The following is a 26,977-nucleotide window of genomic DNA, read 5'->3' on the forward strand; positions in this document are numbered from 1 at the left end:
AGCTGGTTGGCTCGTTTTGTGATGATAGGTAAACGAACGAAGAATAAGAAAAAAGGACAATGCAACGCAGTGTATGGCCAACGAAGGAAGAACAAAAATAATGATGCGCATGTGTATGATGTTTCAATCATCTAGGCCGGCGGCTATGGTATCGCTTCGGTCGACGACACCGTCGCGAATCATCTGAGCACCCCTCTCTCTAACGACGCGATCCAATAGATGCCGAACCTCCTTGCATCCATCGATACCGACTACCAGCATGCCCTCGAGACGGCTGACCTGAACACGACTCTCGCAGGCGAGGACGACGATACGGTCTTCAGACCCGAGTGTTGCAACAGTAAGGTAGGGAAGCTCCTGCTCTTCCTGAGAGTTGAGGTCGAGCAGAGGGTCAGCCGAGTCGTCACCGGCGGCGTACGAGGATGTGGAACCGGCAGTACAGGCGGAGATGTAGTCTGACATTGGGATGCCGGCGTCGACTAGGGCGAGAGTGGCAGCGTTGATAAGGGCGGCGAGCAGAGAGCCGTCGGATGAGAGGACGTGCAGGGCGAGAGATATGGTGGAGTGAGGGAAGAGGTGGGTGTGAACCACAGAGGAGAAGGCCTTGGCGATTGTGATCTCAAGTTCCTGGATGCGTCTTTTGGGTCCAGAGCGTTAGCATAAATAAATGGGGAGCCGCAAAACTCTTCTCCGCTCTCTCTCTCTCTCTCTCTCTCTCTCTCGTTGGGAAAAACACACTTGTCGTTGCGTCCATGCTTTTTGCGGTCCACAGAGGAAAAGCCGGCGACCATGATGCTCACGTTGATGGCGGCTGTGTCACGCTGCGCACCGCCAGCACCAGCCTGTCCGCGCTTCTGCTGCTGCTCTGAAGGCCCAGACAGGACGCACATGACCTTTGTGTGGCCCATCTCAAGGTACGAAGAGCCATCGGCGGCGGCCTGGGTGTGGATCTGGGCGTGCAGCCGGCGCAGCTCGTTCCACCGGCGGCCGTCGACGCGGAGAAGGCTGAGCGAGTAAGTTGAGGTATCAAGGGGCATGACTATAGTTCCGCTGGGGTATCTAGAATACAATTGGATGTGTGTCGTCGCGTTGTTTGAGCTTGGCGATAGCGGTGGTTGAAATTTTAAGGTGATGACAACAGAGAGGTACGTAGCTTGTAAGCAATGGCCCTACGAAGAAAAAAAAAGAAAAAAAGGAATACCGGTAGGACCCCGCAATTACGTCGTAATAAGTTGACCCACCCAGCAACCGACCACCCCCCTTCCGGTCACTTTTATGATGCTTTAACATACTCTTAGGGACCAAGTGCCAAAGGTGATAGTCCTAAAGTCACATAGAAGCTAGGGATGAATATAGGATTACTCAATTATGACTTATAGGAATCAGTCCCAAATATCACATAAGGTCACAAGGAATTGTTATAGTAAATCTTCACATAGTTCAGGTAAGCGGGACTCGACTATAAAACCATCAAGTCCTACTATTATACTTTTCCGCTATTATAGTAGTGGGAAAAGTAGAGCTTATCCTATATAGTATTTTAATAGAGATAGTATTTGTCATACTTCTCCGCCGCTATACTGGCCGGGAAAGCAGAGCTCGTCCCGTGTAGTGATTTAGCAGGGCATGGTGTCGGATCCGACACTATAAACGTTAGGATTGACATAATAGCCAGACCGTAGTAGTGGAATGTCGCGATTGCTAGTTAGTGAGGAGATATCAAGAGATCGTTAGATAATATAATATTTATATAAGAACAAGCACTGTAAACACTACTGTTATAGACGTGAACTGTCAAGTGCTGACAAAGGATAAAGGGCAAAGGGCAAAGGACAGAGGACGAAGGACAGTTAGGGAAGTGTCAAGCCAAGTCATACTAAGTCATACTAAATCATACTAAGCCACATTAAGCTATATCTAAGAGTAACATTAGGAGATCATTAAGAAAGATTTAGCTAAGGTCTAAGGAAGTATTAAGATTATTATAAGTAATATAAAGGCATTAGAAATAAGATACAAGAATAAGTATAAAGAGGTAGCTAAGAAGCTACTAGAAAGAAAGAAGATAGAGATAAATGAATATAACTTTTAACCCTAAAGTTGGCCTTAAAATCTCTTTTCTATTTCTTGCCTACAAGACTTTAACACTTTCTCTATTAAGTCTGACAAGTCTCCTTGACAGAAACCCATAATAAGTATAGATCAGAAATAGGGTATACACTATCGTTTAGTATTATGCCATTTCTATTAAAAAAAATCCTATAAGCTCATCGAGACTTATCCCCTGCCTAATGTGTAGAGCGCCGTCGACAGTTTTGTTGCTGGCAGACCCTGTTTCAGGAATGTCTTCATGAACTAGTTTCTGCTTATCAATTGTGGGTGTTCTTGTTGATTGAGAGGAGTTTAGGAAAGAATGGAGAGCAATAGTGTACAAGCATATTGGAATTTAAAACTTTCCATAGTGGTTGAGTTCTTACGGGTGAGTCAATAATTTAGAGTGTAATATCGTGTGAATTATATATTACTATTGAATAAACATAAGACATAAAAATTTCAGCCCTTACAAGCGCCGCCCGTACCGTATGCGGAGTTCAGACACCATAATTGCTACCCAGACTCCCAATCAACTCCAATATTTACCAACTAGACCAGCTAAAACCAGGGAGAGAAAATACGAACTAGTAAAAGAGAGAGGCTCTTTAGTTGCGATATATACATCCGTCTTAAATAAAAGCAATCGGATCAAGCATAGGTATTCGACTAGCATTACACAACGAGGCGTGGCCTCATAAACGGCGCAGCCTCCACGTCTACCACAATCCTTCCCTTGCTGTCGATGTGTGCTCCCTTGTCTGATATAGGAGTCGACTTGCGCGTGTGCGCCACCTCTTGGCGGCTGACGCGAGCCTCGTCCCGTGGGATCCATAGAATAGGCTTGGTCTCCCACATCTCAGGTGGGTGGTAGATCTGGCGAGGGTCGTTACCGAGATCAGGCGGATCGTCTGGTAACGTCATGAGGTTTTTGCGGATGGCGATAAAGTCCTCGTGGATGTGTGGATTAAACCATTTTGTGATGAAGTTGGGCGCCGCGTCAAAGTCGCGATCGAAGTCTATACCCATGGACGACGCCTCATTCTTGGCTGCCTTTTTAGTGAAACCTTTGGCCCACGTGGCGACGGTGTCGCGTACGGTGCCGGCACCTTCGAGAGCTCTGTTGCCAATGGGCGTTGGCACCTCATCATCGTCTTCGTCGACGAATTCCTCGTCTTCCTCGCCGAACGTCAACTCCGTATCATAGTAACTGTTGGCCGCTCCCAGGTCCTCTGACTCAGGGTTGTCCTGTCTAGTCTTGGCAGCCTCGGCTGCCGCCCGCTCCTCGTCCTGGATATCCTCCTCGAGCTTCAGCGTCTGAGGTAGGTTCTGGAGCAGCGGGCCAATGGCCTGGGAGATAGAGTACTGGATCAGTCCCGTAAAGACGAAGAGCATGATGATCAAGACACCGGGACCAGTGGCCCCATTCAGGAAAAAGAGGCCGATAAGGCAGATCTCGGCCAGGTAGAGTCCGACGATGAGGTGGTTCAGGGCGCGGGGGTAAAATAGGCCCTTGCTGTCCATGTCTGCTTCGTAGACATAGATCAGATTGTACCGCCAGACGATGTGAGTAAAGCCCATGCCCAGGCCGGCAAAGGCCAAAATGAGAGGCGCAATGCATGTGTAGGCGAGCGCGATAACACCAAGGTTAGCGAAGACTGGAAAATCTCTTCCCCAGCGCGGTGGGATCATTGTGTGCCACGCACGGTGCCGGCCACGAGGAGTCTGGGCAACATGGCTCAGGATGCCCTGACGCATTAGCTGGAAAGGCTGCAGGATCTGAGTGCCAGAATTCGCAAGGCATTGGATGAGGATGTAGGAGATGTAGAAATTAGATGCCTTGGGCAGGTTCTGAGCAAGTACGTCCTTTGCCGAAACGGGGTCCATGAGGATCTTGAAGAAGGCTGACGAAGCTGCCGACGTAAGGGTGGTAATAAGAAAGACCTGGACGACCTGGAAGGCAAAGTAGGCCGTCTGGGTGAAGAGCTCTACCATGCTGTGAACCGGTACACCAGCAGCACGAGCGCATTCTGAACAAGCTAAAAGTCAGCGCAACTATCACAGGAAGGGGGGCGCAGCAGAGTCGCATAAGGGGGTTAGATGTCATACTTCGCATTATGACAGGCACTAAGGCCATGAAGAAGGACAGGGCGAGGGCAGGTACGAAACCAGTCAGAAGGCCAAGGATGAGGCTGGGAAGATCAAGAATCCAGTTGAGCCAGGGGAACATGCTGCTGAGAGACTCGACATTGGATATGATACCAACAACAGCCGAAGGGATTGACCAGAAGATGATGGCGGCAACAATGAAGCCCTGGACGAGGAAGCGACGCATGATTCGCTCCCACCAGCGCATGCGGAGTGTCTCCCACACCACCTCGTCAGGGCGCACACCAATCAGCCTGGGAGCCATGTGCAGGGGCTGGTGGTGGGTAAGGCTTTGGTGGGCGGCCTGGGCGGCTTCTTGAGAGTCGAACTCGACGAAGGCAGCAGGCAGGGTGTTGGAGGTCTTGCAGTTGGGGCTCTTAAGCTTCTTCCGCATCTGGGCAATGTCTCGGTTCAGTTCGATAAGACGGCGACGTGTCCATCGGATGGTATCGATGCGGCGACCGTAGTTGGCAATGGGCCGGTGGTAGGGGCGTTGCTGAGCTGTTATGTACAGCGAGGCAACGGAGCCGCGGACGTCGGGAATGTCGACGTTGAGGCCGTATGGGTGTATGTACATGGCCTCATCATCGTCGTACTCATCTGTGTGGTTGCTGTTGTTGTAGTCAATGATGTGGTCCTTTTCCTTGTTTGCCTCGGCGAGCTCAATCGATTCGACTGCTGTCTCCCCGGTAGTAGAGGGATACGATCCAGAGGCGGTGCGTGATACGTTCCGATCCTCGGAACTTGTCGAACGATAGTGCTCGGTGCTGTGGCCCTCCTCAGCTCTGGCTAGTTGGTTAGTCGATCCCTCCCACTGTTTCACTAAAGCGCTTCTATCCGGGTCGGAGCGCAGTTGCTTGGCTCGTGCGGAATTGACCTTCTTAATGAGGGCAATCTCGGCCTTTTCCAGCCTCAGGGCCGTCTGCTCACGCTCCTTGACGAGGTTGGCAAGGTGTTTGGAGGTACGCGGAAGCCACACTCGCCGGACTGAATCCCCAAAGAGCTTGCGGATGCGCGCCTCGTCAAGGTAGCGTCGGGGCACGCTGGAGAACATGACGGTACGTGATGACAGTCGCTTGGCGTAGTACGGGGAGGAGAGGTAGGCCTGGCGCATGTTGATGTAGTAGACGGTTTCACGCGAGACGGTGAAGAGGACAAAGCCTGTAAAAGAGTGGAAAGTGTCAGTCGGAGCCATCAATTGCAGTATGAGGAAGGACGAGAAGCTAGGCTAGGGGCCTCGCAAAGGGTAGTGGTACTGACCAAAGAGCAGCCATGCAACAACAGCATTGGCATAGAGGCGGGCAGGATCGCTGACGTTGCCGATGGTGAGTTTCTCGAGCTGCTCCTCACCATTCCCGCCGGTCGCATGGAGGGGGAAGAGGATCGGCCAGGAGATAAGGCAGCCGAAGAAGCAGACGTTGCGCAAAACTTTCAGAAAGCGAAGAAAGAAGAAGCCATCAAGAGAGCCGTGGTTGAGAACGAAGGTATCGGGAACTTTGAAGAACGGCACAATCCAGTTGAACCAACCGCGGGGTAGGGCGGGAGCAGGGGTTTCGGGACTGCGAAGAGCGGAAATAGTTCGAGGGGCGTAGACTCGAGGATATCGGCGACGGGCGACGATGAAGACGAGGAGGCAAACGGCAACGTAAACTATGACGGGGATAAATGTCGAGCCCAGCTTTGACAGTGACGCAGACTTGCTGCCATTCGATCCGCTGAGTGTGCCGCCACTAGAGCCTTCACGGCCAGAACCGACTCGGGGGTCTGAGTTTTGTTTCTATAAGAGGGTGTTAGGCGTAGTGATCTAGGAGAAACGGGGGGGGGCAACGTACTGTGAGGTTATCAATAAAATCCTGTAGACTTCTGGAGGCGAGGCCGTTGGCAGAAGCCATGGCTGAGGCCATGACGTCGGCGGCAGGGTTCTTGGTAAATCGGCCAGCAGCAAACAGCGAGCGAGGCCTAGGACTCGGACGACAGCTGAGGTCGTAGCAGTAGCCCTAGCATGACCTCGCAGGAGATGCACAGCAGCCGAAGGGGGGGGGGGATGAGATGAGAGAGAGAGAAAGAATGAAAGGTGAGGATGAAAAGGCGCAGGTGGACGCGTATGTTGCGAGAGAAGACGGGAGGGGAGAGGTGGCCTTTCAACAAGTCCCGTCGCACTATCGCTCACCAGTCACGACGGCACACAGACCACCAAAAAACGTCGTCAAGGCGGGAGAATGGTAATTATGATCGGGGCCCAGTAAAGTGGGAAAGAGAGCCGAGGAACTGGTTGGACGGCAGCCATTCAGCGGCGGGTATTTCCTCCTCGTTGACCGTCCCCGTAGTACTATACAAAAAAGAGATGGGGAGAGGATGGTTTAAAAGTACATGTACTACTCGTAATACACCTGTATTACAATCTGAAGAAGGGGAAAAAGACAAGAAATGAAGAAATCATTGCCATTCTAACTACTCGTGGGCGATCCACTGTGCGGAACCAGAAGTTTTTCAGCTGGCAGGGGGCCCTAGTCCATCTTGGACCATGTAGCCCAGTCTGAGCGGCACTAAACCCATTTTGGATTCATCCCATCCCCTGGCTCGGGAGGCTGAAGGTCACATAATTGGCTGACAGCAACCGTGATCTCTACCGATCCACATGACCCACAGACAGGGACGATGATGCGCGAGGTGAACGCCTTTAGTTGGCAAGTTCGTAATAATGTTTGTACGTCGTCTGGTCATAAAGCATGGTTATCCTTGTAGCCTAGCTTTTCTCTCCGCCGAGTCTTCTTTCCAGGACGTCCTCCCTTTGTTTCTGCCAATCTGCCAACTTTTTTTTTTGGCCTCTCACTCCGCCCCTCTCCCCCTCACATTATCTCAGTTGGTCCTCTGACTCTACGTCCTCAACTTGGACGGGACCGCATTCCAAGAGGTGGATGAGCCTACCATCTACGATACAAGATCATTCATTGAGAGCGCAATTCATTATTACGAGTTCGGAGTACAGCGCACTACAGGTACGTAGGCACTAGTTGTACGTCGTATAACTCTAAGCTACACTCACTGTACCTGTATGCGTGCGAGCTCGTACTAGTAGAAAATCACGGTCCACGGATGTCATGCCCCTTCTCCCTTCTGTCAGATAGCCTTTCCAGAGCGCCGGCAACCCCCATGCTTGTACTCCTCCGATATGCCTCCATGTTTCGCGAGATCTATTGTGAGATATCATTATTATGATCTGCTCGTGCCACATAGCACTGCTACCTTAGCTTTGATACTTTTTGACATCACGGTGTAATTCATTCTATAATAACTCATCAATACCTGTATCACTCTCGTCGGTACTTTTCACTCCTAGAGACACGACCATGCCAGTATTAAATGTACATGTATTAATTCTTATATGTACCTGATAACTGTCCGAATGATTATATCATCTTTATTAGTGTCAAGACGAGACAACCGGCAAACTCTAGGTGAGGAACCCAGCGTAGATCTTGCTCTCCCTGGAAGCCGTTCTAGCCTTAGAGCGCCAGGAGGCTTGTGGTCTTCACACTAGGTCACGGAGTATTACTCACTAGTACGAAGTACGGGTAGTGTAATAAACCGTTCCTTATTTGATGAAAGTGGGTAAGCCAAGAGAAGAGGCGGGTAAGAGAAAGAAAACGGCCGACCGACGCCAGTATAGTTAACTCGCGCCGCGTCTTCTCCTTCCTTATCTTGTTACTGTCTACTACGAAATACTTAAATGCTTCGTATGTCGCATTTTGTTGGACCCACCACATTTTTAGATAAAGAAAGGTTTCACCTGTCATTGCATATGCGACGGCTGCCTACTGTGAAGACTGGGCATACCTTCACCTAACAGTCCCATCACTTCACATACCAGGGGATGCTAAGGTATACAAGAGTGTCTCCTAGTTTCGAAGCCGCGGCTACTTGATAATAGTTGGCTAGTTGCCTTACATAGTACAAATGTTTATTACATAGGAGTACTGTAGAGCACTCGGAGTCGTATACCCTTGGGCTCAAGTAGTATGAGACGTCGCAAGGCCCTACGTGAATAATGTCTACTGTTGAAATGGGCGGGGAAGGAACAAACGCGAAGGAAAAGATAGGAACAGAAACTCGATACCTAGGCACACCCTGTGCATTTAATACTGGGCCGGGTCGTAGGTCGTCATCAACATACGTACCTGTATGAGTAGTTGCATATGCTTGCATGTATGAGTACGTGTCCGTAGTATGCGACGTGTTGTTCTAGAATCTATTATGAACACTAAACGACGACGTAATATTCGTGCTCACAAGCGGCGGCCCTGTAGGTAATAAGATTGCCCTATTCTCATTTCCTTCTCTATTATTCGTAACTGCTAATAACCCGCAAAACCCTCATCCCCATTTCCGTGGGTCATATGCGGATTTCCTTACAAAGGGGATGGAGAGCGGGCCCCGGCTATAGCGACCTTTATGCTTTCCTGACACCTGCACAGACAGTAGCGAGGCTAAATGGTCAACCTTGTTCCCCTTCCATGTATTGAAATACTGTAATTTTTTTCATATACCATCATCACTATTATTGACACAAAGGACGTGACGTGCGCAACCAATTTAACAGTCACTGAATAGGAATGCACGCACGGCGTAGCCCGTGTGTGAAGGGAAAGAAGAAGGATGTGGCTGCGCTCATGTACCGATTGGGCTATGGATCAGATCAACATGTGATGATGCTGGTGAAAAAAAAACAGATTCTTACTCAGCACGGTGCCTGTCTGGGCAAAGCATTGCTCTGCGAAGTGATAGTACTATCTGATATCCGGCATCTCGCAAATGGATACCGTAATGCTTGACAAGCAGATTCTTTCTACATGTTGTAATACAGTACTCGTACAGCTACGTCGAAAGAGCATGCGCTGATAACAATGGTAAGTAATACAGGTAGTTTGTATTATTATTATTAGTATGTAGTTACACCGCGACGGCGGGTAGATTTCCATGAGAGCGTAGCATACTGCAATCAACCCCGTACGTACAGGCTAGTCCAGCCGTACTGTTCAACACTGCTGCTAGTTATTAATAGTAGTTTGCATTAGATATAGGAAATGGTCAACAACGAGTATAAACCGTTAAGCAGTTCATACTTGTTACTAGGTAAGGAATGAATCCTGAAGTCTGTCACTATGCTCTAAAGTCCAGCCTCTAAGCCATCTGGGAAGCTAGTGTTCCCTGCATTGTCGTCTTATTCATTTCGTAATATTAGGTACACGAGCACACTTCCGAAGAGACGGGACGAGTATTGGAAATGGGACAGGAAAATGCATAGAGGCTTGTATTAAAGCGTGAAGAGTAGGATGTGCAAGGGATTGACGATAGAACAGCTCCAGTCTCCAGGTGAATGAAACGTGCGGCTGAACACAGGAATGATATATCACTATCGGCCTGACCGAAGCGGCTGTAAAGAACCCCAGGTCTTGTGCTTAATTAAGAATAGCAATATCATGCGCAATGAACAGGGACCCTTGTCCAAGGTTATTAGGGAAACCGGGGCGCAAGAAACAAGCAACAAGAAACGTGACAATATAATAGCACTATGGATTCCAAGGCTTGACCACAAGCAAAGAAACTCTACAGCTGATGGGACTCGACACGCTGGAGATTGTGCCTAGGACCTAAGTGTAACACTAATGCCCCCGAGGGTTGGACGTCGGCCCGCATCAAGAGCAAGTACACAATGACGCCTGCGACCGGTAATATAACCCGGGCCGAGTCGGCCGTCGGCGTCGGGGCCAGCAGCGCTGATCACGAGCAGGGCATATGGCCCGCCGTCTGGATAATGAGCCAGTCTTTCACATCCGTCTTCTTGTCATCATTTTTCCAGCTTCACTTTGAGGGTTGATTTAAAGTTAGAAAAGTGTTTTCCAACAAGAGAAAAAAACAAGAAGCCCTTTTCGTATCCCTCCGTATCATGTGTCTTTTGTCCGTATACACAAGGTGGCGGAGGAAGGAGGGGCGAAGGATTCCACAGTCTCTGAAGACAATGGACAGATGACTCTGGGAGACACGGGAGTGGAGAAGATGGGTATATTTCTTTCATACAAACACTTCGCCTTCTTCGAATGAACGCCCGCAAATTGTGAGTCGGAGACAGGCAACGGAGGGATTGTTTTGCGTCTTCTTGTTGTACGGCAGTAGTATGGTGACTGAAGATTATCTATGGAAGAACATTGTGATATTACTGGGTGAGGATTGTTGAGGTATTAATAATACATACTTGTCGGCAGGTCAGCTGACTTCGCGTAAGCCACGGATTATTTTTGGGCAACAACAAGGTGTGGTCACAATCGGACACGCGTCTGTTCATCGGCATCCACCATTTCCCGCGACAGTATGGCTCAGATATCACCTGACTTTGTAGAAATCTCCCAGTCACTAGACAGCATTTTTCGTCAGGTGGTGTTGGTAGGTAACCTTCTGTCGGTAGATAACGGAGTGCACGTCTTAGACAGTCTATGCCAAATCATGGCCGAGGTGGCCAGTGTACGCCGAGAGCAACAGCAGAGTGTAGCCCGGTTAGAAGCTTGGTTTGAAACCGCCTTTAACGTTTCTTTCCTGGGAGAATGTAGGCAAGCAAGCGAAGGCCTGTTTGCTTCTTAGAATAAGTGATGGGCCACGCTGACACTAACGACGTGGATCGCAATATGTATGTCCGGGAGGAGAATTGGTTGGCTTTACAGGCAGATATTATCTTTAATGCCTTTAACTTACTTATAATAATCTTTGTACTTCCTTAAATCTTAATTAAGTCTTTCTTAATGATCTCCTGATATCCTTCTTAGATATAGCTTGATGTAGCTTGATGTGACTTGATATGACTTAGTGGCTTGATGTGATTTGGTGGCTTAACACTTCCCTGACTGTCCTTTGTCCTTTGTTAAGCACTTGACGAAAGTCCTTTGTCAAGCATTTGACACCCATAAGACATTTCATCGTTAAGGGAATATAGCCTGGTGTCGGGTCAACGCATCGACTCTCCCTGGCACGATTGCATAGTTGTTTGCCCTTTAGGTCTGTTAGTCATCAAATTCGTTATTTATGGTTTCTCATGGCTGTATGTTGTAGACATAGCGGTAACACCCGACGTGGATTGTATCTTGTTGGCACTCAAGTTGGCGTCGAATGGAAGGCTAGATCACGGCCTCGAAGAAGGAGCGAAGGAAGGACGGACGACAGACTCCACCTTGTGTACGGACAAAGGACGCATGGTCCTATTCATTTTATTAACATTTCGAAAGTTAGTGGGAGATAGTCGGGGCCGCCCACGCCTTCATCTGTGCTGATGCACAGCTTCACTATTCTCTAGGAGAGTCGAGAGACGTAGACAGACGACGGAGGGAGTAGTTGTTGTCTGCTGCCGCTTTAAAGCAAGGGAGGCAAGGTTGTCACGGGAGGATATTTGTTGATTATGTTCACTGCACTTGGCCGCATGCCGAGAAGTAATCATGGCTAGAAAATTTGCACATTATTTTTATTTTATTTTTGGTATGTAATGCTGGCACGCGAAGAACCACGGATCGAAATAGTCGAAAGCATTGTCCCTCTACCGGCAGGTGTAGCCACCATCAATTACGATGTCGGCGCCAGTTGTGTAGGTGCTAGCGTCACTGAGAAGGTAGACGTAGGCTCCCTTGAGCTCCTTGGCGTCACCGTTGCGTCCGAGGGGAATCATGCTCCTCCACAGCTCCTGGGTTTCCTTGTCGATGAAGTCGGAGAGGCCCGTGTCGATGTAGCCGGGGGAGATGGAGTTCACGCGCGCAAAGCCGCGCCATTCGTTGGCGAGCGAGCGGGCCAGGTGGATGCAGCCTGCCTTAGCCACATTGTACGACGTCTGCTCCTGCGGGTAGTTGACAATGTGACCCGACATGGAGGCCGTGATGACAAACGAACCGTGGCCCTGCTTCTTGAAATGAGCACCCACGGCCTTGGCACAGTAGGCTGTTCCATTGAGATCAATCTGGATGACGTGGTCCCAGGCGGCGGCGGTCCCGTCAACGACTCCCGTGTCGGCCGTAGCGCCAGCGCTGTAGTACTCAGATGTCAGCATACTGAGGCTATCTTTTTATTCCTGTGCCGCCTTCTTCATATCCCTCGGTGGAATATATACGTGGTCCCTAGAAAGAAAGGAGAGTGTCCGAGCTTACTTTGCGACAAATCCGTCAATCTTTCCAAAGTCGGAAACAATTTGGTTGATGACCTTTTCGACATCGTTGTAGTCGGTAACGTTGAGCTTGTAGGCCTTGGCCTTAACGCCGTACTCCTTGGTCAACTCCTGGATGTTCTTCTCAGCGCCCTCCTTGCGGGACGAGTATGTGATGGCGACATCGGCACCCAGCTCGGCACAGCCACGTGCTGCTTCAATTCCCATGCCGCGGGAACCGGAGGCACCGGTGACGACCACGACCTTGCCCTTGAGGCTGAAGAGATCGAGCAGACGGCTCGCTTGGGGAATAGCAGGCATGATTGCAGGTTGTTCTGGTGTATGTCGTAAGTGATATGGTGTGTACGCTGTAGAATGCAGGGTAATTGTTGCTTTACGGAGAAGAGGGGAGTCGATGGGAATAGCGAGCAGGTAGAGGATGGACGTCACAGGGACATACTGGTCCTTTTAAACATTGGAGGGAAAAATGACTCAAAACCACCAAGCCAATAATGCCATCAATTAATAACGGGTGAGCTGCATGCGATCTAGTTAAGATGCTGACAAAGGAATTGTAAGGAATAACTGGCCGGGAGGCGCGGCACCTAGAAAGCGAGGTCGTGAAGCAACGGAGACAGCATACTTTACTGATGTCATCGAATGCAAAGACGCAAAAAGGACCGAGGACGTGTCAATGACCTCAGCAACTCAAGCTCAAGCTAGAGCCAGAGTATGTTAATAGTGGGCTCCATTTAATGCCGATTCACCCCGCACCAACCTCCGCTTGGAGTGATAGCTCATAATGCTTTCGAACCTTATCCCACTCCAAAGGAAGCCGACGTAGTTAGAATCGAAGGGAATACAGCATACTAGTGGAACATACAACTGGGATGACCTAGCGGTCTGGCTCCGTGGGGGCCAAGCGCAGGCTCACCTACAGCCTCATTAATTGCTAGACCGCAAACGGCTCCCGTGACGCCCTCTTCGCCCAAAGCGACACGTATCATGGTCGTGTCAGTTCAGTGTCAGACGTCGCACGATTCGGCGATGCAATTAGACATGTTGATCCATAGGTTGAGTTTCACGGGCGCATTGAACCGGTCTCTGCGTTACACGTAGCACTCTTGCGGCTCTTTTTTGCGAAGGGTTTGGGTACAGCGTCGCATTCCCATCGGATGGGTCGGGACCCCTCACACTTTATAATAATATTCTGTACTCTTGCGTTTCATGTAGTATCAATAGTGCTCGTACTTCCTTAAGAAATAAACTACCATTACCCCTCTTTGCCGAAGACGCCACCAGCCGTTAGGCAATGGTGGGACGCAAGGTGGATTAGGAGGGAGAGAGAAAGAAAAAAGCGCATACCACTGAGGACAAAAATCTGTTTGCGGATCTCCGGATCCCCCAAGCTTCGCCGACGTCAGCTTCCTTCTCCATATTCGTTTGGGTTATTTCTGGGTACGTTTTATTTGTAATTGTATGTATCCCAGACCGCGGGGTGGAGAAATTTTGGGGGGAAGCTCGACCCCGCATCATCCCGCACCTGAAAGTATTACTATCTCATGACCGTCGCGAAATTGGTAGATGGGGCCACAACCATAGCAGATGCATAGTGTCGAGTAATATGTTGGGCACCAAAAGGGTATCACACAAGATGCAGAAAATAAAGGTGATGATGATTATGAAGAGAAAGAACTAAAACACATGGCCCGCATAGCCTCCGTGACCTCAGCCCATCAACATGATAAAAACACATCCCGCCATGATAGAGGAAGAGAGAAGGAAGTACTCGAGTAAATACGGAGACAAATGAAAACTTATCCCCTTAAAGCCGAGTACTGATACCAACCATTTCTCTGTGGTATTTTATCCGCGTTTCTTTGTCCGCACCGGACGGTGGCCCCGTCCTCGGATGATACCCGGTAGCCAGCCCTCGGAATGGCACCCGATGGCCGCGTAGGTAAGACCTTGTTCCGTGACTATTTGCGGCTCAGGCTATCAGCCAATTTCGGTGCTTTCAATCACTTGTTAAGTGTGGATTGATCTATATCTAGCTATAAAGGCAAATGCATATAATAATATATGTTGGAAAGCATGAGAGCTTATAACATTTGAATAGCGCAAGGGGACTCAAAGGACCAGAATGGCACTGTTAGACGTCTATTGAATAAGAAAGTGACGATTAGTATGGGTTCCTCATAATACCCCTCGTGGAGTACCCAAGCACATTAGAGGTGCAATGTCGGGACCGGCAACCGGTACCGATACCGATATCGCGCAGATGCTTCGCCTAACGTCTCCAATGCTAACCCGCAGATAAGCGAGTCATCAACGACGTCCCATTGTCGTTTAAAATCATCATCTCGTCGTGAATCGTTTCTTTCATCCCGCAGAGAGAACTCGAAGTCGCAACTCTGGTAGCTGGCGAACCATTTGCTTCTTCGCTTGTTTCTTTTACTACTACATATTACATCTCAGCAACATGGGATCACAGTCGCATTTTCCTCATGTGCCGGCCGCGGGCGTGTGGTGCCCTGCCATTACATTCTTCGACCAGAGTCAGGATGAGATAGATTTCAATGCGCAGAACAAGTACTTTTCCCATCTCTCCCGCTCGGGCCTGACGGGAATCGTCGCCATGGGCACCAACTCAGAAGCCTTCCTCCTAACCCGTGAGGAGCGGTACCAGCTTATTGCCAACTGCCGTGCCTCTGTCGGTCCCGACTTCCCCATCATGGCCGGCGTCGGGGCCCACTCGACCAAGCAGACCATCGAGCTTGCGCAGGACGCTGCCAAGGCCGGCGCAAACTACCTTCTCATCCTGCCTCCAGCCTATTTTGGAAAGGCCACCAGCATGGCCATCGTCCGCAGCTTCTTCGCCAAGGTCGCCGCCAGTGTTTCTCTTCCCGTTGTCATCTACAACTTCCCCGGTGTCTGCAACGGCGTCGATATCGACTCAGACACCATTGTCGCCATTGTCAAACAGAGCGCCGCTGCCAGCTCCAACGGCATATCCAACATTGTTGGCGTCAAGCTCACCTGCGGGTCCGTGGGCAAGATCACCAGACTGGCCGCCGAGCTTAGCGCATCCGAATTCTCTACCTACGGTGGCCAATCCGACTTCCTCATTGGCGGTCTCGCTGCTGGCAGTGCTGGGTGCATTGCTGCCTTTGCCAATGTCTCCCCCAAGCTCACCAGCGAAATCTACCGTCTCTATAAAGAGGGAAAGTACGCCGAAGCCACGGACCTTCAGCAGAAGGCGGCCCTTGCCGAGAGACCTTGCAAGGCTGGAATTGCCGCCACAAAGTACACTGTTTCCCAGTCCACGGCAAGACTAGCAGGGATTGAGGATGCTGAGCAGAAGCTTCTGCCAAGGCATCCATACGAAGGACCAGGCGAAGGGGTAAAGGAGGGAGCACGCCGAGCCATCGCGGAAGTGGTTGGAATAGAAACGAAACTTTTGCAATGAGTCTATGTGCAGATACAATTGGAACTCTTCAATAAAATCGCCGAAAAACCCTTCTTTACATTATCCGATAGATATGTACGAGTACAAGACTGCGTGGTCAATAAGCACATGGTGTTATCTAGGATCCCTGCGTATGAGACCAGACTAAGATAACGGTCAGCTCGGAGCATGTCTCGAGTCCGCAACGAGGCTGGGCACGCGAAATGTCACCCGATCGATCAGCGGTGCTCAAAAGAAAAAACCCCTGTTTTCCCGGCTATTGATAGCTGCGTGAGAGCAAACTTATCATATAGATCGGGCCCCAGAGGTTTCCTATCATGGTTGTGGTGTCACACTAACTGCGGTAGGAAGGTGACTACGCGGGAGCTGCCATTTCCGTGTGCACCCCGTAAATTGTATTAATACTCATTGACAAGCAATATGCAATATGCGCTTGGCAGCCAAAGCTGCTTCGCGTATAAAGAAGCCGCATTGGCAATTACCAGAAATAAACAAATACTGAAGAGTCTCCAGTAGTTCTATCTAAGACGACTTGGTGAGCCTACTGCACCCACACTTTTACAGCATGCGTTTCTCCAGCTTTGTTGCCCACATCCTTGTGTGCATTGCCTTGCCCTCTCACGCCCTCAACATTCTCCTCAGCAACGACGACGGCTTCGGCTCCGGTAACCTGCGCGAATTGTATCGTCTACTGAAGGAAGACGACCACGATGGTAAATAAAGGAGGCTAAATAAATAACATGCCCCCAAATGGCGTGCTCTTCAAAAGCTCGGGGGCTTACAACAAATCTAGTGTGGATCGTTGCACCCGCCACAAAACAAAGTGGCCAAGGAGGACGATCCGACTTCACCACTGAGGGCAATCTCACGGCACCTTCTCAGTACGATCTCATCCCAGCGGGAGCTCCGTCAGTACGTCTTGAGAAATCTCAACGCGCAACACATACCTTTATTGTTTTCCACTTTTCTTCATACAATTCATCTGACTGTACTTTCCCATCCATCAGGTTGGCAGTGACCCCCACGATAGCCACATCTGGTATTATAATGGAACGCCTGCAGCCTGCGTCTTTGTCGCCCTGGACTATGTCCTCCCCAGATTTGCTGATTTCAAAGTCCCTGATCTTGTTCTAACTGGACCCAATTACGGAACAAATTTGGGCCCCTTTGTCTGGACGCTTTCAGGAACAGCCGGTGCTGCGTAAGTTCGATTAAGTCGTCATTCCCACGGCTCTACTTACTATTGTTTCCATTTATATACCTTCTTTACACATACTGAGGTACTCTCACGGGATCGGAATATTATACTAATGGATCTTTATGAACTAGTTACGCTGCGACACATCGCAGTATTCCGGCCATCTCTCTATCAGCTAGTAATGACGAGACTCCATACTTCGAAATCCACAACAAAACAAACCCGGCAACATGGGCTGCGGAAGTGAGCATCAAGGCTGTGAAAGCGTTGATTGCAGGTGTCCCCCAAGGATCCCCGATATTCCCATTGGGCTACGGCGCCAATGTCAACATACCCCCCTTGACAGCTGATCACTCGAAGATTGATTTCGTCCAGACTCGTATGACGGGCAACGCCCATGTAAACGAGGCTGTTCTGGATCCGTCAAAGGGTATTTTCACCTGGGAGAACATTGTACCTTATGCGGCTGGCGTCAATGCCTGCGTCAACGGCGACTGCTCGCTTCCTGGAGAGACATACGTTGTTGAAAACGGCGGCGTTTCCATATCTTTCTACATTGTAGATTACACTTCCCCGTCTACCTGGAGTACGAAGAGCCTTATGAACAGGATACGGCCTCTCATTAACTCCAAATAGTTCAAGATTAATAAATACTAAAAGACAACTTGGTCTTGATTTCCTTCTTCAAAGACTGCCGCCTATTTGAATGATGTAAAAAATTTTTATCGAAGACCTTGTAGAGCCCGATTCGAATTCGTATCATTCGGGAGACTGGCTAGACCCCCTATCAGCCCCCCAGACCCCTGGCCACGGGCCGACGGGTACAATTTATCATTGTTAACGTGTACCTTGTTCACGTGGCCGATTTAATTCGTTAGATCCGTAAACTTCTAGGAAAGACTGAGGACTCTGACTGCTATGCCGCCGAGGCGGAATGATTACGTCAACTCAACCGGCTGGAGCGTATTTCCAAGGTCACTTGGCTCGCATCCAGCAGTCAGACAGCATACCTCGTCTCGCTGAAGTCTCGACCGTTCAATGCCGTCAAGGTTATTCAAACGGCTAAAAGAAAAATACATGGTCTAGTCATCGAGAAGCCTTCACGGTCGAAATGCGACAACATGCTCATCATATTGTAGGCTCTAGCTGGCATTGCAACTTTGTCGTGTATGTTGTAGAAGGACTTCCCCAACTGCCTGTACCCTATGTCAATGGCCTTGTGCTTCCTGCTGGCGACAGCACACGGTGACCCGTAGACGTGAATACAGTGGTCTCTGCCTACTAGCACCTCCTAGGTCGATGAGTGCGAATCTTGATGCTTGCTTCCCCGGAAAGGAAAGAAATCTATCTATGAGGTTATCTACAGATGTGTGTATGCGGCAGCAGCCTCTGATTGCTTAGTCATACAATATTGGGCCCCACAGCCTAAGAACTCTTGTGAGTGTCATGTTATTTGTCCAATGTACTGATCTAGGTAGCTGGTGGGAACGGTGGAACTCCGTTTATTGAATACACAATGAACCCGGGTTATATGACGTTCTTCATCCACCAGACGGGGTTCTGCATGCGTCTCCTTCTTCAACATGCATCGTTGATACTTAGGCCACCTAGGTCACATAGTTTAGCCAACCCTTTTGGCACACACCTTTGATCAGGTAGCTAGCTAGCTTCTATCATCATCATCAGCCTCATTCCTTCGGCATCTTGTGCCACCTTGTGCCCCAACATGTATTAATACCGTCAAGTGGAAACGTGGGCGTGGATCTTAATGGCATAAACGGTATTATAGGAATCGGTTCATATAGGTACGGGCGGCTGAGGGCAGCTGGCCATTTGCTCTCATCTCAATGTGCAAGGTATGACGGGATGATCGAAGGCATATTTTTACCATTTCAACCCCCCCCCCCCCCCCCCCGGCAACAACAGCTACTTTGGTGAATATACCACTTAGTTTGTCTTGTCATCTTTTTCCAGTGGCTTGACAGCATCGATCTTAAGCTTAGTAATGCGATCCATCTCGAATGCATCGGCCACGAAATCCCAAGACTGTGGTACCTCCAGCCCATCATTGCGGTATCTCGATAGTGCATGTACACTTTGCCCATCCCTCAAAAGCCAAGGGTCCTTGGTCTCGTCTTGCCACAGCTCCATGTCCTTCCTCATAGAGAGAAGTTTATCTTTATACTCCGCTTCGCCCGCAAGATTTACCAGCTCGTCCGGGTCCTTCTCAAGATCAAAGAGTTCCTCGGCAGGGCGCTTGATATAGTTTTTGAGGCTTCGCTGGCCAACCTTCACGTCGCCATCAGTGGTGCGTTCCGGGTTCCTGCGGATGCCCTCAAGAACGCGGCTAGCGTAGAGGTCGGATGCGAATGGAAAGTCCAAACGCCAGGCAATGTTTCGGTGATACTTGAACCGTCTATCACGCACGAAGCGGGTCGGCCAGTAGTTCGCGATCTCGTGAACGGTATGAGACCCATGAACCCGCTGCTCCCACTGGGTATCGGGAAGAATGTCGGCACGGTCGATAATGGACAGGAATGACCTACCAACTCTACGCGGATGAGCTGGAGGCCGAGTCTCTCGTGTGTAGACCTGATCCCCTTCAGTTTTAGCCGGCGCAGCACAGTCAAGAGGCGCGCCGGCCCAGTCGAGAAAAGTCGGGAGGATATCGATATAGCTGATCATGTTGGGGTTGTGAATCCCCGGCTTAGAGGACCCTGGTTTTCTAACAAGGAACGGTAGGCGAACACCAGCATCGTATAGTGTTGTCTTAGAGTTGATAAAAGGTGGCCCATTGTCGCTACACAATACCACAAGCGTGGATTCGACGAGGCCTTGCCTATTTAGGGCGTCGAGAACCAGACCGATACCATAGTCAAACCGCTCTATCGCCTTGTAATATTCGACGTACTCGGTGCGGGTCTCCTCAAGATCCGTAAGCCAAGATGGTATTTCCACATTGCTCGGCTGAAAGTCTGAGGCAATAAAGTTTCCATCGCAGTTCTCTTTATTCCCAAACTCCCCCCTGGTCCAGATGTCACGATGAGGGTCAACGTATCCCACAGTCAGGTAGAAGGGTTGAGTGGATTCGTTGGCGCCCTGGAAGAAGGCCTCGGCGCGCTCGGCTGTCCATGCGACGTTCCTCGTCTCGCTCTCTTCACGGGTCTGCCAAGGAAACACGTCGGGTGGGCCGACATGGACTTTTCCAATGATGCCAGTGCGATATCCCAGAAAGTTGAATAGGCGCACACCGCTCTGAATGTGGTCAAAACATTGGAAGTGAGTATTACCGCCGAGCAGACCGTACTGGCCCGTCTCATGAGGATGGAGGCCGGTGTACATGACAGTACGGCTTGGGCTGCAGGATGCAGTACTTGTGAAGGCATTGTCAAAGACGACAGAACCTCTGGCCAAGGCGTCTATGTTGGGCGTCTTGACTCCCTTGGCGCCGTAGCAGCCCAGGCATTTGCCTAGGTCATCAGCAATGAGATGCAAAATGTTTTTCCGAGTGTCTGCCATATCCATAAGCCAAGGAAAGTGGCAGAGGGTTCAAAAGTCGTAGATTAAGAGGTAAACGCGATCGAGCCCGACAACGATTGCGGACAAGCGAAGTATTGCATCATTTCCGCCCCACGTATCGCATCATTAATATAGTCCCACCGTCCGCCAATGTGCACTCATAGGCCAGGACAAACAATGGATATCCCCCCCACCCCAGGCAAATTATATGAGAATACCCGTTTGTACAGTCAGCGGGCGGGAGGCAGTCGACTAAAAGCTACGTCCAGGTATATATATATAGGAAGGACGTTGCGACCTCGGGGAGTCTCACATCCATTAAAAGACCTAAAAGTGTTACGGCCCGTTATGCGACCTTCACGTGCACCCTATAATTTTCTTACTTATCACTAGCATTTCCACTTATAACGCGATCATTCGGTTTTAAGTAACGATTATTGCGATCGCCCTTAGGATCGTAGCGACCACTAGGACGATTATTGCGATCGCCTTAAGGATACTAGCGATCGCCTAGTATATAGTTAACCTTATTTCTATAGCCTAGTTACTCTTTACCTAGCTATTAATACAATAGTTAACGCTTCTTCTAGAACCCTAGTTCCTTCTATAATTAGCACTTATAACTATAACTACCTTATTGCTTAGTTCGACGCCCTAACGGCCTCGCTAATATAAAACCGACACTTCTCTAACTACCCTATAATATAGAGTCGTACTAACCGTTATATATTAATAGCTCTTATTTAGACCATTACTATATTAAACACTAAGTAATATCTAATACTATATCTTCCGCTATACCTACGTCCTCTAATATTAGAAATAATAATAACTATACCTAAAAGGATCTAGGTAAAACCCTTAAGCTTAAGAGCCCTAGACCTTTTAACGGTATTAGAGGAGAACTCTAGGGATTTATTACGTAACTTAAAACCTATTATAGGTTCTTTCCTAATAAACTTAGGTTTGCCTATAATAAGGTCCTATACGCGGGGACTTGCCTAGAAGGACTAGCACTCTTATAGTTTAAACTAATTCTATAAGATTTCCTTAAGAAAACTAGCGATAATTGAGATAATAAAACTAAGACTATCTTTACTACCTTTAAGGGATTTAAGGAAGCTCTTAAGGACGCTTTCGGCAATATAGACATTACTAGGGACGCTATATAGAAGATATAGTCTCTTAAATAGCGAGGATCTACCGCCGACTACGCCGCTATTTTTTAATAGATCGATAATGAAACTAAGACTATCTTTACTACCTTTAAGGGATTTAAGGAAGCTCTTAAGGACGCTTTCGGCAATATAGACGTCACTAGGGACGCTATATAGAAGATATAGTCTCTTAAATAGCGAGGATCTACCGCCGACTACGCCGCTATTTTTTAATAGATCGCTCTTAAGACTAAATAGGATAACGAACCCCTTATAAGTATCTTTTATTAAGGACTTAAGGAAGAAGTTAAGGACGAACTCTATAAGGAAAACACTCCTAATAGCCTCTTTAAGTATATCGCTATAGCTATTAGGATCGATACTCGTTAGTATAAACGATAAAAAGAACGTTAAAATAAGAATTATAATTAAAGACTAGTCTATATTAATTAAGGGAACCGCTATAATAATTAAGCTAACTAAGGGAGACTATAACGCTACGCGAGTACCTCTTAAAGTGGAATAACCTATACTAGACCTATAGAACTAGATATAATGCGAGATAAGTTAAAGGAGACTTATTATAACTATAGAAAAAAGGGATACTACGCCTAAGAATATCGATAGAAGAAAAAGGAATAGAAACCTATATAGGAAGGGAAGTACCTTAATACCATTAATAATTAGGCACGAAGTAGTAATAACACTACTATTAAAAAATATAAACTCCTCTTATAGATAGTATACTATAACGATAGTTATATAATCTATATAAGCGATAAAGATAGAAGTAGATAGTACCTATAAAAGCTAAGAGGAAAGCGAGCCCTCGCTATAATAGAAAGACGACCTATTTAACGTAAAGACGCTACCTTAAACGAAGTAATTATTAAGGATAAACCTTAAGAATAGCCTATATTTAAAGAATTCGCTAACTATTCTATTTCTAACTCGATAGGAATAAGTAAGGCCGAATAGTTTAAATAGGATACTAATAATCTAATAGAAGAAATCGAACTACTAGTCTAGACTAGTAAAGAAAGAATAGGTAATTAAATCTTATAATAAATAAATAAACTCTATAAACACTATATCTATAATAATAAAAGTACGATAGAAAGCCGAGTATTATATAAGATTAGTAAGATTTTCTAGACTACCGACCCCTATACCCTTAAAGGAATAAGAACTAAGGGATAGGACGAAATAAAGTAACGATATATAAGGGATCGATACCTACTAAACTATATTTAAAAAATTAAAGACTCCCTAATAGAGGGACTAAGAGTTATTAATAACGATAGAGCACCTACTTACATTCGAAATAGATAGATTAATCGATAAATAAACTCGTTTTATAAATACTATATCGAGAAGGATAGACTATAAGACTATATTATTTAAGAATAACTTATTTAAGTCTTCTAATAAACGAACCCCTATACCCTCCTAGGTAATAGAAGAAGTAAGTAAAATAGACTATAACTCCGCTACGGTAAGGATATATACCTATAAAATAATAATAACCTTATTAGATAATGCGAAGAAACCTATATAGATAACTATTAAGGATACTAGTACTATAAGGAAGAAAAAGAGTTTAACTAGCGAATAATATAAATAAAATAAGAAGGTGCCGGTATTACTATATAAACTAACGATAAAAACTATAATAATATTTAAGAAAACGATAAACGTTATCTATAATAGGGCTATAATATAACTAGGAATACCTAATAACCCTAGGCGCCGACTAGGCAATTAGAGACCTAAAGACGGTATTAGAAGTCTAGATCTAGGGACATTATATACGAGTACTATTAGATAGTAGTGCGATAGATAACTATATTTCCCTAACGATAGTTAACTAATATTAGCTACTATAGAATTAGAAAATTAAACTATATAAACTTTTTAATATTAAAGGAGGAACATTAGACTATAATAATAGGAAGGTAGATAAAGAGACTAATTAACTCTTTATAATTACTTAAGGATATTATAATATAGTTATTTTTAATATAATAGACTTATCTAGGTACGATCTAATTTTAGGTTATCTATAGTTAGTGGAAATATGACGGTTGGTACGACTCTATGCTATAGGGTAGTCAGAGAAGTGTCGGTTTTATGTTAGCGAGGCCGTTAGGGCGTCTAACTAAGCAATAAGGCAGTTATAGTCGTAGGTGCTAATTGTAGAAGGAACTAGGGTTCTAAAAGAAGCGTTAACTATTATATTAATAGCTAGGTAAAGAGTGACTAGGCTATAGAGAATGAGGTTAACTATATACTAGGCGATCGCTAGGTAGATATAATAATCGTGAGGAGCGATCATTACGATCGCTAGGTAATTAAGGTGATCGCTTTTATTATATATAAGTGGGAAAGGCAGTGATAAGTAAGAAAACTATAGGGTGCACGTGAAGGTCGTATAACGGGCCGTAATAGATCGCCTAGTATATAGTTAACCTTATTTCTATAGCCTAGTCACTCTTTACCTAGCTATTAATATAATAATTAACGCTTCTTCTAGAACCCTAATTCCTTCTATAATTAGTACCTACGACTATAACTGCCTTATTGCTTAGTTCGACGCCCTAACAGCCTCGCTAATATAAAACCGACACTTCTCTGACTACCCTATAGCATAGAGTCGTACCAACCGTCACATATAGGTAAACCTAAACTTATTAAGGAAGAACCTATAGTAGGTCTTAAGTTACGTGATAAATCCTTAGAGTTCTCCTCTAGTACCGTTAAAAGGTCTAGGGCTCCTAAGCTTAAGGGTTTTACCTAGATCCCTCTAGATATTATTATTATTATTTCTAATATTAGAAGACGTAGGTATAGCGGAAGATATAGTGTCGGGTATTACTTAGCGTTTAATATAGTAACGGTCTAAATAAGAGCTATTAATATATAACGGTTAGTACGACTCTTAAGCTATAGGGTAGTTAGAGAAGTGTTGGTTATTAATAGCTAGGTAACGAGTGACTAGGCTATAGAAATAAGGTTAACTATATATTAGGCGATTATAGAGTAGTGGTGTTAATCGGTTATAGCAATTAATGCGATTTACTAGTAATTGTAGTAATCGCCCCCTCGAGGTAATTCGTGGCGATTATCGTTAAATCGGTATAATCGCGTGTAAGTGAGGGTGTTGATAAGTAAGAAAAAATGTGGGGTGCACGTGAAGGTCGCATAACGGGCCGTAACAACAATGTGGGGAATGTAAAAGCTGGCCCCATTTCCCCGCATCGACAGGCGAGCACAACTTTTGTCAATCTCACCGCTCAGCCAATAGTAACTCATGAGTCTCAACCGTAGCAAGAGCGACCAAAATATAGGTACGTCGTGCATGTCTCCATGTTATCTCCTTGGTAAGGGTAAGGTGAGAAGTGCACAATAGACAGCGTTCGTTGCGACAACGGTGGCTCAAGGCGAACCTGCCCCTGGACAACGCAGAATCTTGGTCAAGATGGATCTATATAATGCAGCCTGGTCCCCTCTGGCCCCCTCGGCGAGCCCTCATCACCTTCTTCAGCCTTACAACACATACCCATTCATCATATCCATATTCCTCCTCCACAGAGCATCCAAACCTCCAACCAGGACATCATCGTCACACCCACTCTCAAGATGAGCTCGATGCCCCCAAACTCGGTCGACGAGATCCTACTGGTCGACGCGCATATCCTCAGATCCTGCCAGGAGGGGGCAAGGATCGGAGTTCATGGGAAGCAGCTACTTGCCGTCGAGAACATTCTCGGCATGATAGAGTGCCGTTCGGCCAGCAGTGGCTTCGTCTACACCTTCAAGCGTACCCTCCTCAAATTTCTGAGCTACAACTCGAGAGCCCAGTTCATCGATTCGGGAGTCCTCCTGAATGCGCTTCAATGCCAGGTCATCCTCGACCAGAGCTTCTGTAAGCATCCACCTCTCTTCTCCACACACAGCCGGCAACGACGGTCGACAAACAGGCTGCTAACCGTGAACCCTCCCTCTGCAGGCCCTCACAGCCAGCTCATCTACTTCGACCGGCCTACCGGCTTCAGCTTCGGCACCGACGAGCTGCGTCGCCTCATCTGCACGGACGGCAGGCTATCTGTCTACCTCTTCTACCAGAAATTCGTTCGCTGGAGTGGATACGATGCGGCTTGGATGATCGGCTTCACCTCTTACAACTTCAATCCCGACACCGTGTGCGCGGGCGCTGCCAACGGAATGATATGTATCGAGAAAAGCGTCGTCCCTCCCACACAGGGTGGGTATACACATTGAGCTTGGAAGGAACACGCGGACGGATGTATGCGATAGAGAATGGCAGGGTAATCATCCAAAGGATGAGAAGAGACAGGTGTGACGTCTGATATGGACCTTCACGGATCCGGGGAGGGCTTTGGAACGTCTGAGAGGATAGATCTCTGAAGGTGTTTCCTGCAGTGAGGTGGTGACTCCTGTAAAGGCGATCGATGATGGTTTTCGGCAGAGACGAAGACGATGGACAAGGTCATACCTCCGCAACGCTATGGCTCAGCACCTGATGGCATAGTTGAAAATCACATGGCAATCGCTCCCCCCCCCCCCCCCCCCCCCCCCCCCCCCCCCCACTCCTCCCTGCAAGCCATTGACATCGTTACCATTCAGGAGATCTTTGCCATCTTAGAGCATTCCTGTCCTAGATCAGAAATCGTCCCCGAGTTCATGTGACTTCTCCGCGCGTTTCTCAGAAGCAGCAATGGTCAAACTTCCATTCCCATCGGGGATGACATCAACCTGATGCTGCACGGATCGAACCGTCGGTACGACACATGTAGATTCGCTGTCCATGATTCTCCCCAGGAACCACGGGCAGAGCCGGTACTGACGTTGAACCCTCGTCGTCTTTCCTCCTTGGGTGTCCTGATCCCGCCTGATATGTATTATCCTGTTTCAACCGGAACCGTGTTCGAGGCCGAGCAGCTACGTTCGTATACCAAGATGGATAGCACAGAAGCCGTATACGACTTCTACAGGCACTCCCTCTCCTGGGCTGGCCTCGCCCACGACGGCCTTATCCACTGTATTCGTTGCGAGAGCAACCACATTCCGTGCTAGAGTAACCGTTTGAAATCCAGAGGCCAAGACTTGCCAGTCCTTGACGGGAGGTGTACAGAAGACGGTGAGCATAGCCGCCCATCCCTGACGCTCATGATATAAAATCAGAATCGTACAGCTCG

General features: G+C 47.7%; 7 protein-coding genes across 7 annotated transcripts; 3 read left to right on the top strand and 4 right to left on the bottom strand.

The window, feature by feature from the left end:
• Positions 1 to 123: 123 nt before the first annotated feature.
• On the bottom strand, positions 124 to 1,037 carry GMORB2_3688 (exosome complex component RRP41; the record flags this gene model as incomplete). The annotated part of the gene is made up of 2 exons (XM_035465664.1): positions 124 to 637; positions 739 to 1,037. The coding sequence occupies 2 exons, from the start codon at positions 1,035 to 1,037 to the stop codon at positions 124 to 126; spliced, it is 813 nt and encodes a 270-aa protein (XP_035323501.1).
• Positions 1,038 to 2,766: 1,729 nt separating this feature from the next.
• On the bottom strand, positions 2,767 to 6,143 carry GMORB2_3689 (calcium permeable stress-gated cation channel; the record flags this gene model as incomplete). Its single annotated transcript, XM_035465665.1, has 4 exons — positions 2,767 to 4,121; positions 4,201 to 5,400; positions 5,500 to 6,016; positions 6,072 to 6,143. 4 exons carry the CDS (start codon positions 6,141 to 6,143, stop codon positions 2,767 to 2,769), a joined length of 3,144 nt encoding a protein of 1,047 aa, XP_035323502.1.
• Positions 6,144 to 11,818: 5,675 nt separating this feature from the next.
• GMORB2_3690 (sorbose reductase) lies at positions 11,819 to 12,736 on the bottom strand (the record flags this gene model as incomplete). Its single annotated transcript, XM_035465666.1, has 2 exons — positions 11,819 to 12,299; positions 12,420 to 12,736. 2 exons carry the CDS (start codon positions 12,734 to 12,736, stop codon positions 11,819 to 11,821), a joined length of 798 nt encoding a protein of 265 aa, XP_035323503.1.
• Positions 12,737 to 14,897: 2,161 nt separating this feature from the next.
• On the top strand, positions 14,898 to 15,884 carry GMORB2_3691 (4-hydroxy-2-oxoglutarate aldolase; the record flags this gene model as incomplete). The annotated part of the gene is made up of 1 exon (XM_035465667.1): positions 14,898 to 15,884. One exon carries the CDS (start codon positions 14,898 to 14,900, stop codon positions 15,882 to 15,884), a length of 987 nt encoding a protein of 328 aa, XP_035323504.1.
• A 565-nt stretch (positions 15,885 to 16,449) lies between these two features.
• Positions 16,450 to 17,718, top strand: GMORB2_3692 (5'-nucleotidase; the record flags this gene model as incomplete). Its single annotated transcript, XM_035465668.1, has 4 exons — positions 16,450 to 16,597; positions 16,678 to 16,796; positions 16,892 to 17,085; positions 17,214 to 17,718. The coding sequence occupies 4 exons, from the start codon at positions 16,450 to 16,452 to the stop codon at positions 17,716 to 17,718; spliced, it is 966 nt and encodes a 321-aa protein (XP_035323505.1).
• A 1,311-nt stretch (positions 17,719 to 19,029) lies between these two features.
• On the bottom strand, positions 19,030 to 20,601 carry GMORB2_3693 (N-sulfoglucosamine sulfohydrolase; the record flags this gene model as incomplete). Its single annotated transcript, XM_035465669.1, has 1 exon — positions 19,030 to 20,601. One exon carries the CDS (start codon positions 20,599 to 20,601, stop codon positions 19,030 to 19,032), a length of 1,572 nt encoding a protein of 523 aa, XP_035323506.1.
• Positions 20,602 to 25,397: 4,796 nt separating this feature from the next.
• Positions 25,398 to 26,039, top strand: GMORB2_3694 (uncharacterized protein; the record flags this gene model as incomplete). The annotated part of the gene is made up of 2 exons (XM_035465670.1): positions 25,398 to 25,683; positions 25,768 to 26,039. 2 exons carry the CDS (start codon positions 25,398 to 25,400, stop codon positions 26,037 to 26,039), a joined length of 558 nt encoding a protein of 185 aa, XP_035323507.1.
• Positions 26,040 to 26,977: the final 938 nt, after the last annotated feature.

This window comes from Geosmithia morbida (genome assembly GCF_012550715.1).
Source record: "Geosmithia morbida isolate 1262 chromosome Unknown scaffold_2, whole genome shotgun sequence".
In the NCBI taxonomy this organism is placed as follows: Eukaryota; Fungi; Ascomycota; class Sordariomycetes; order Hypocreales; family Bionectriaceae; genus Geosmithia; species Geosmithia morbida.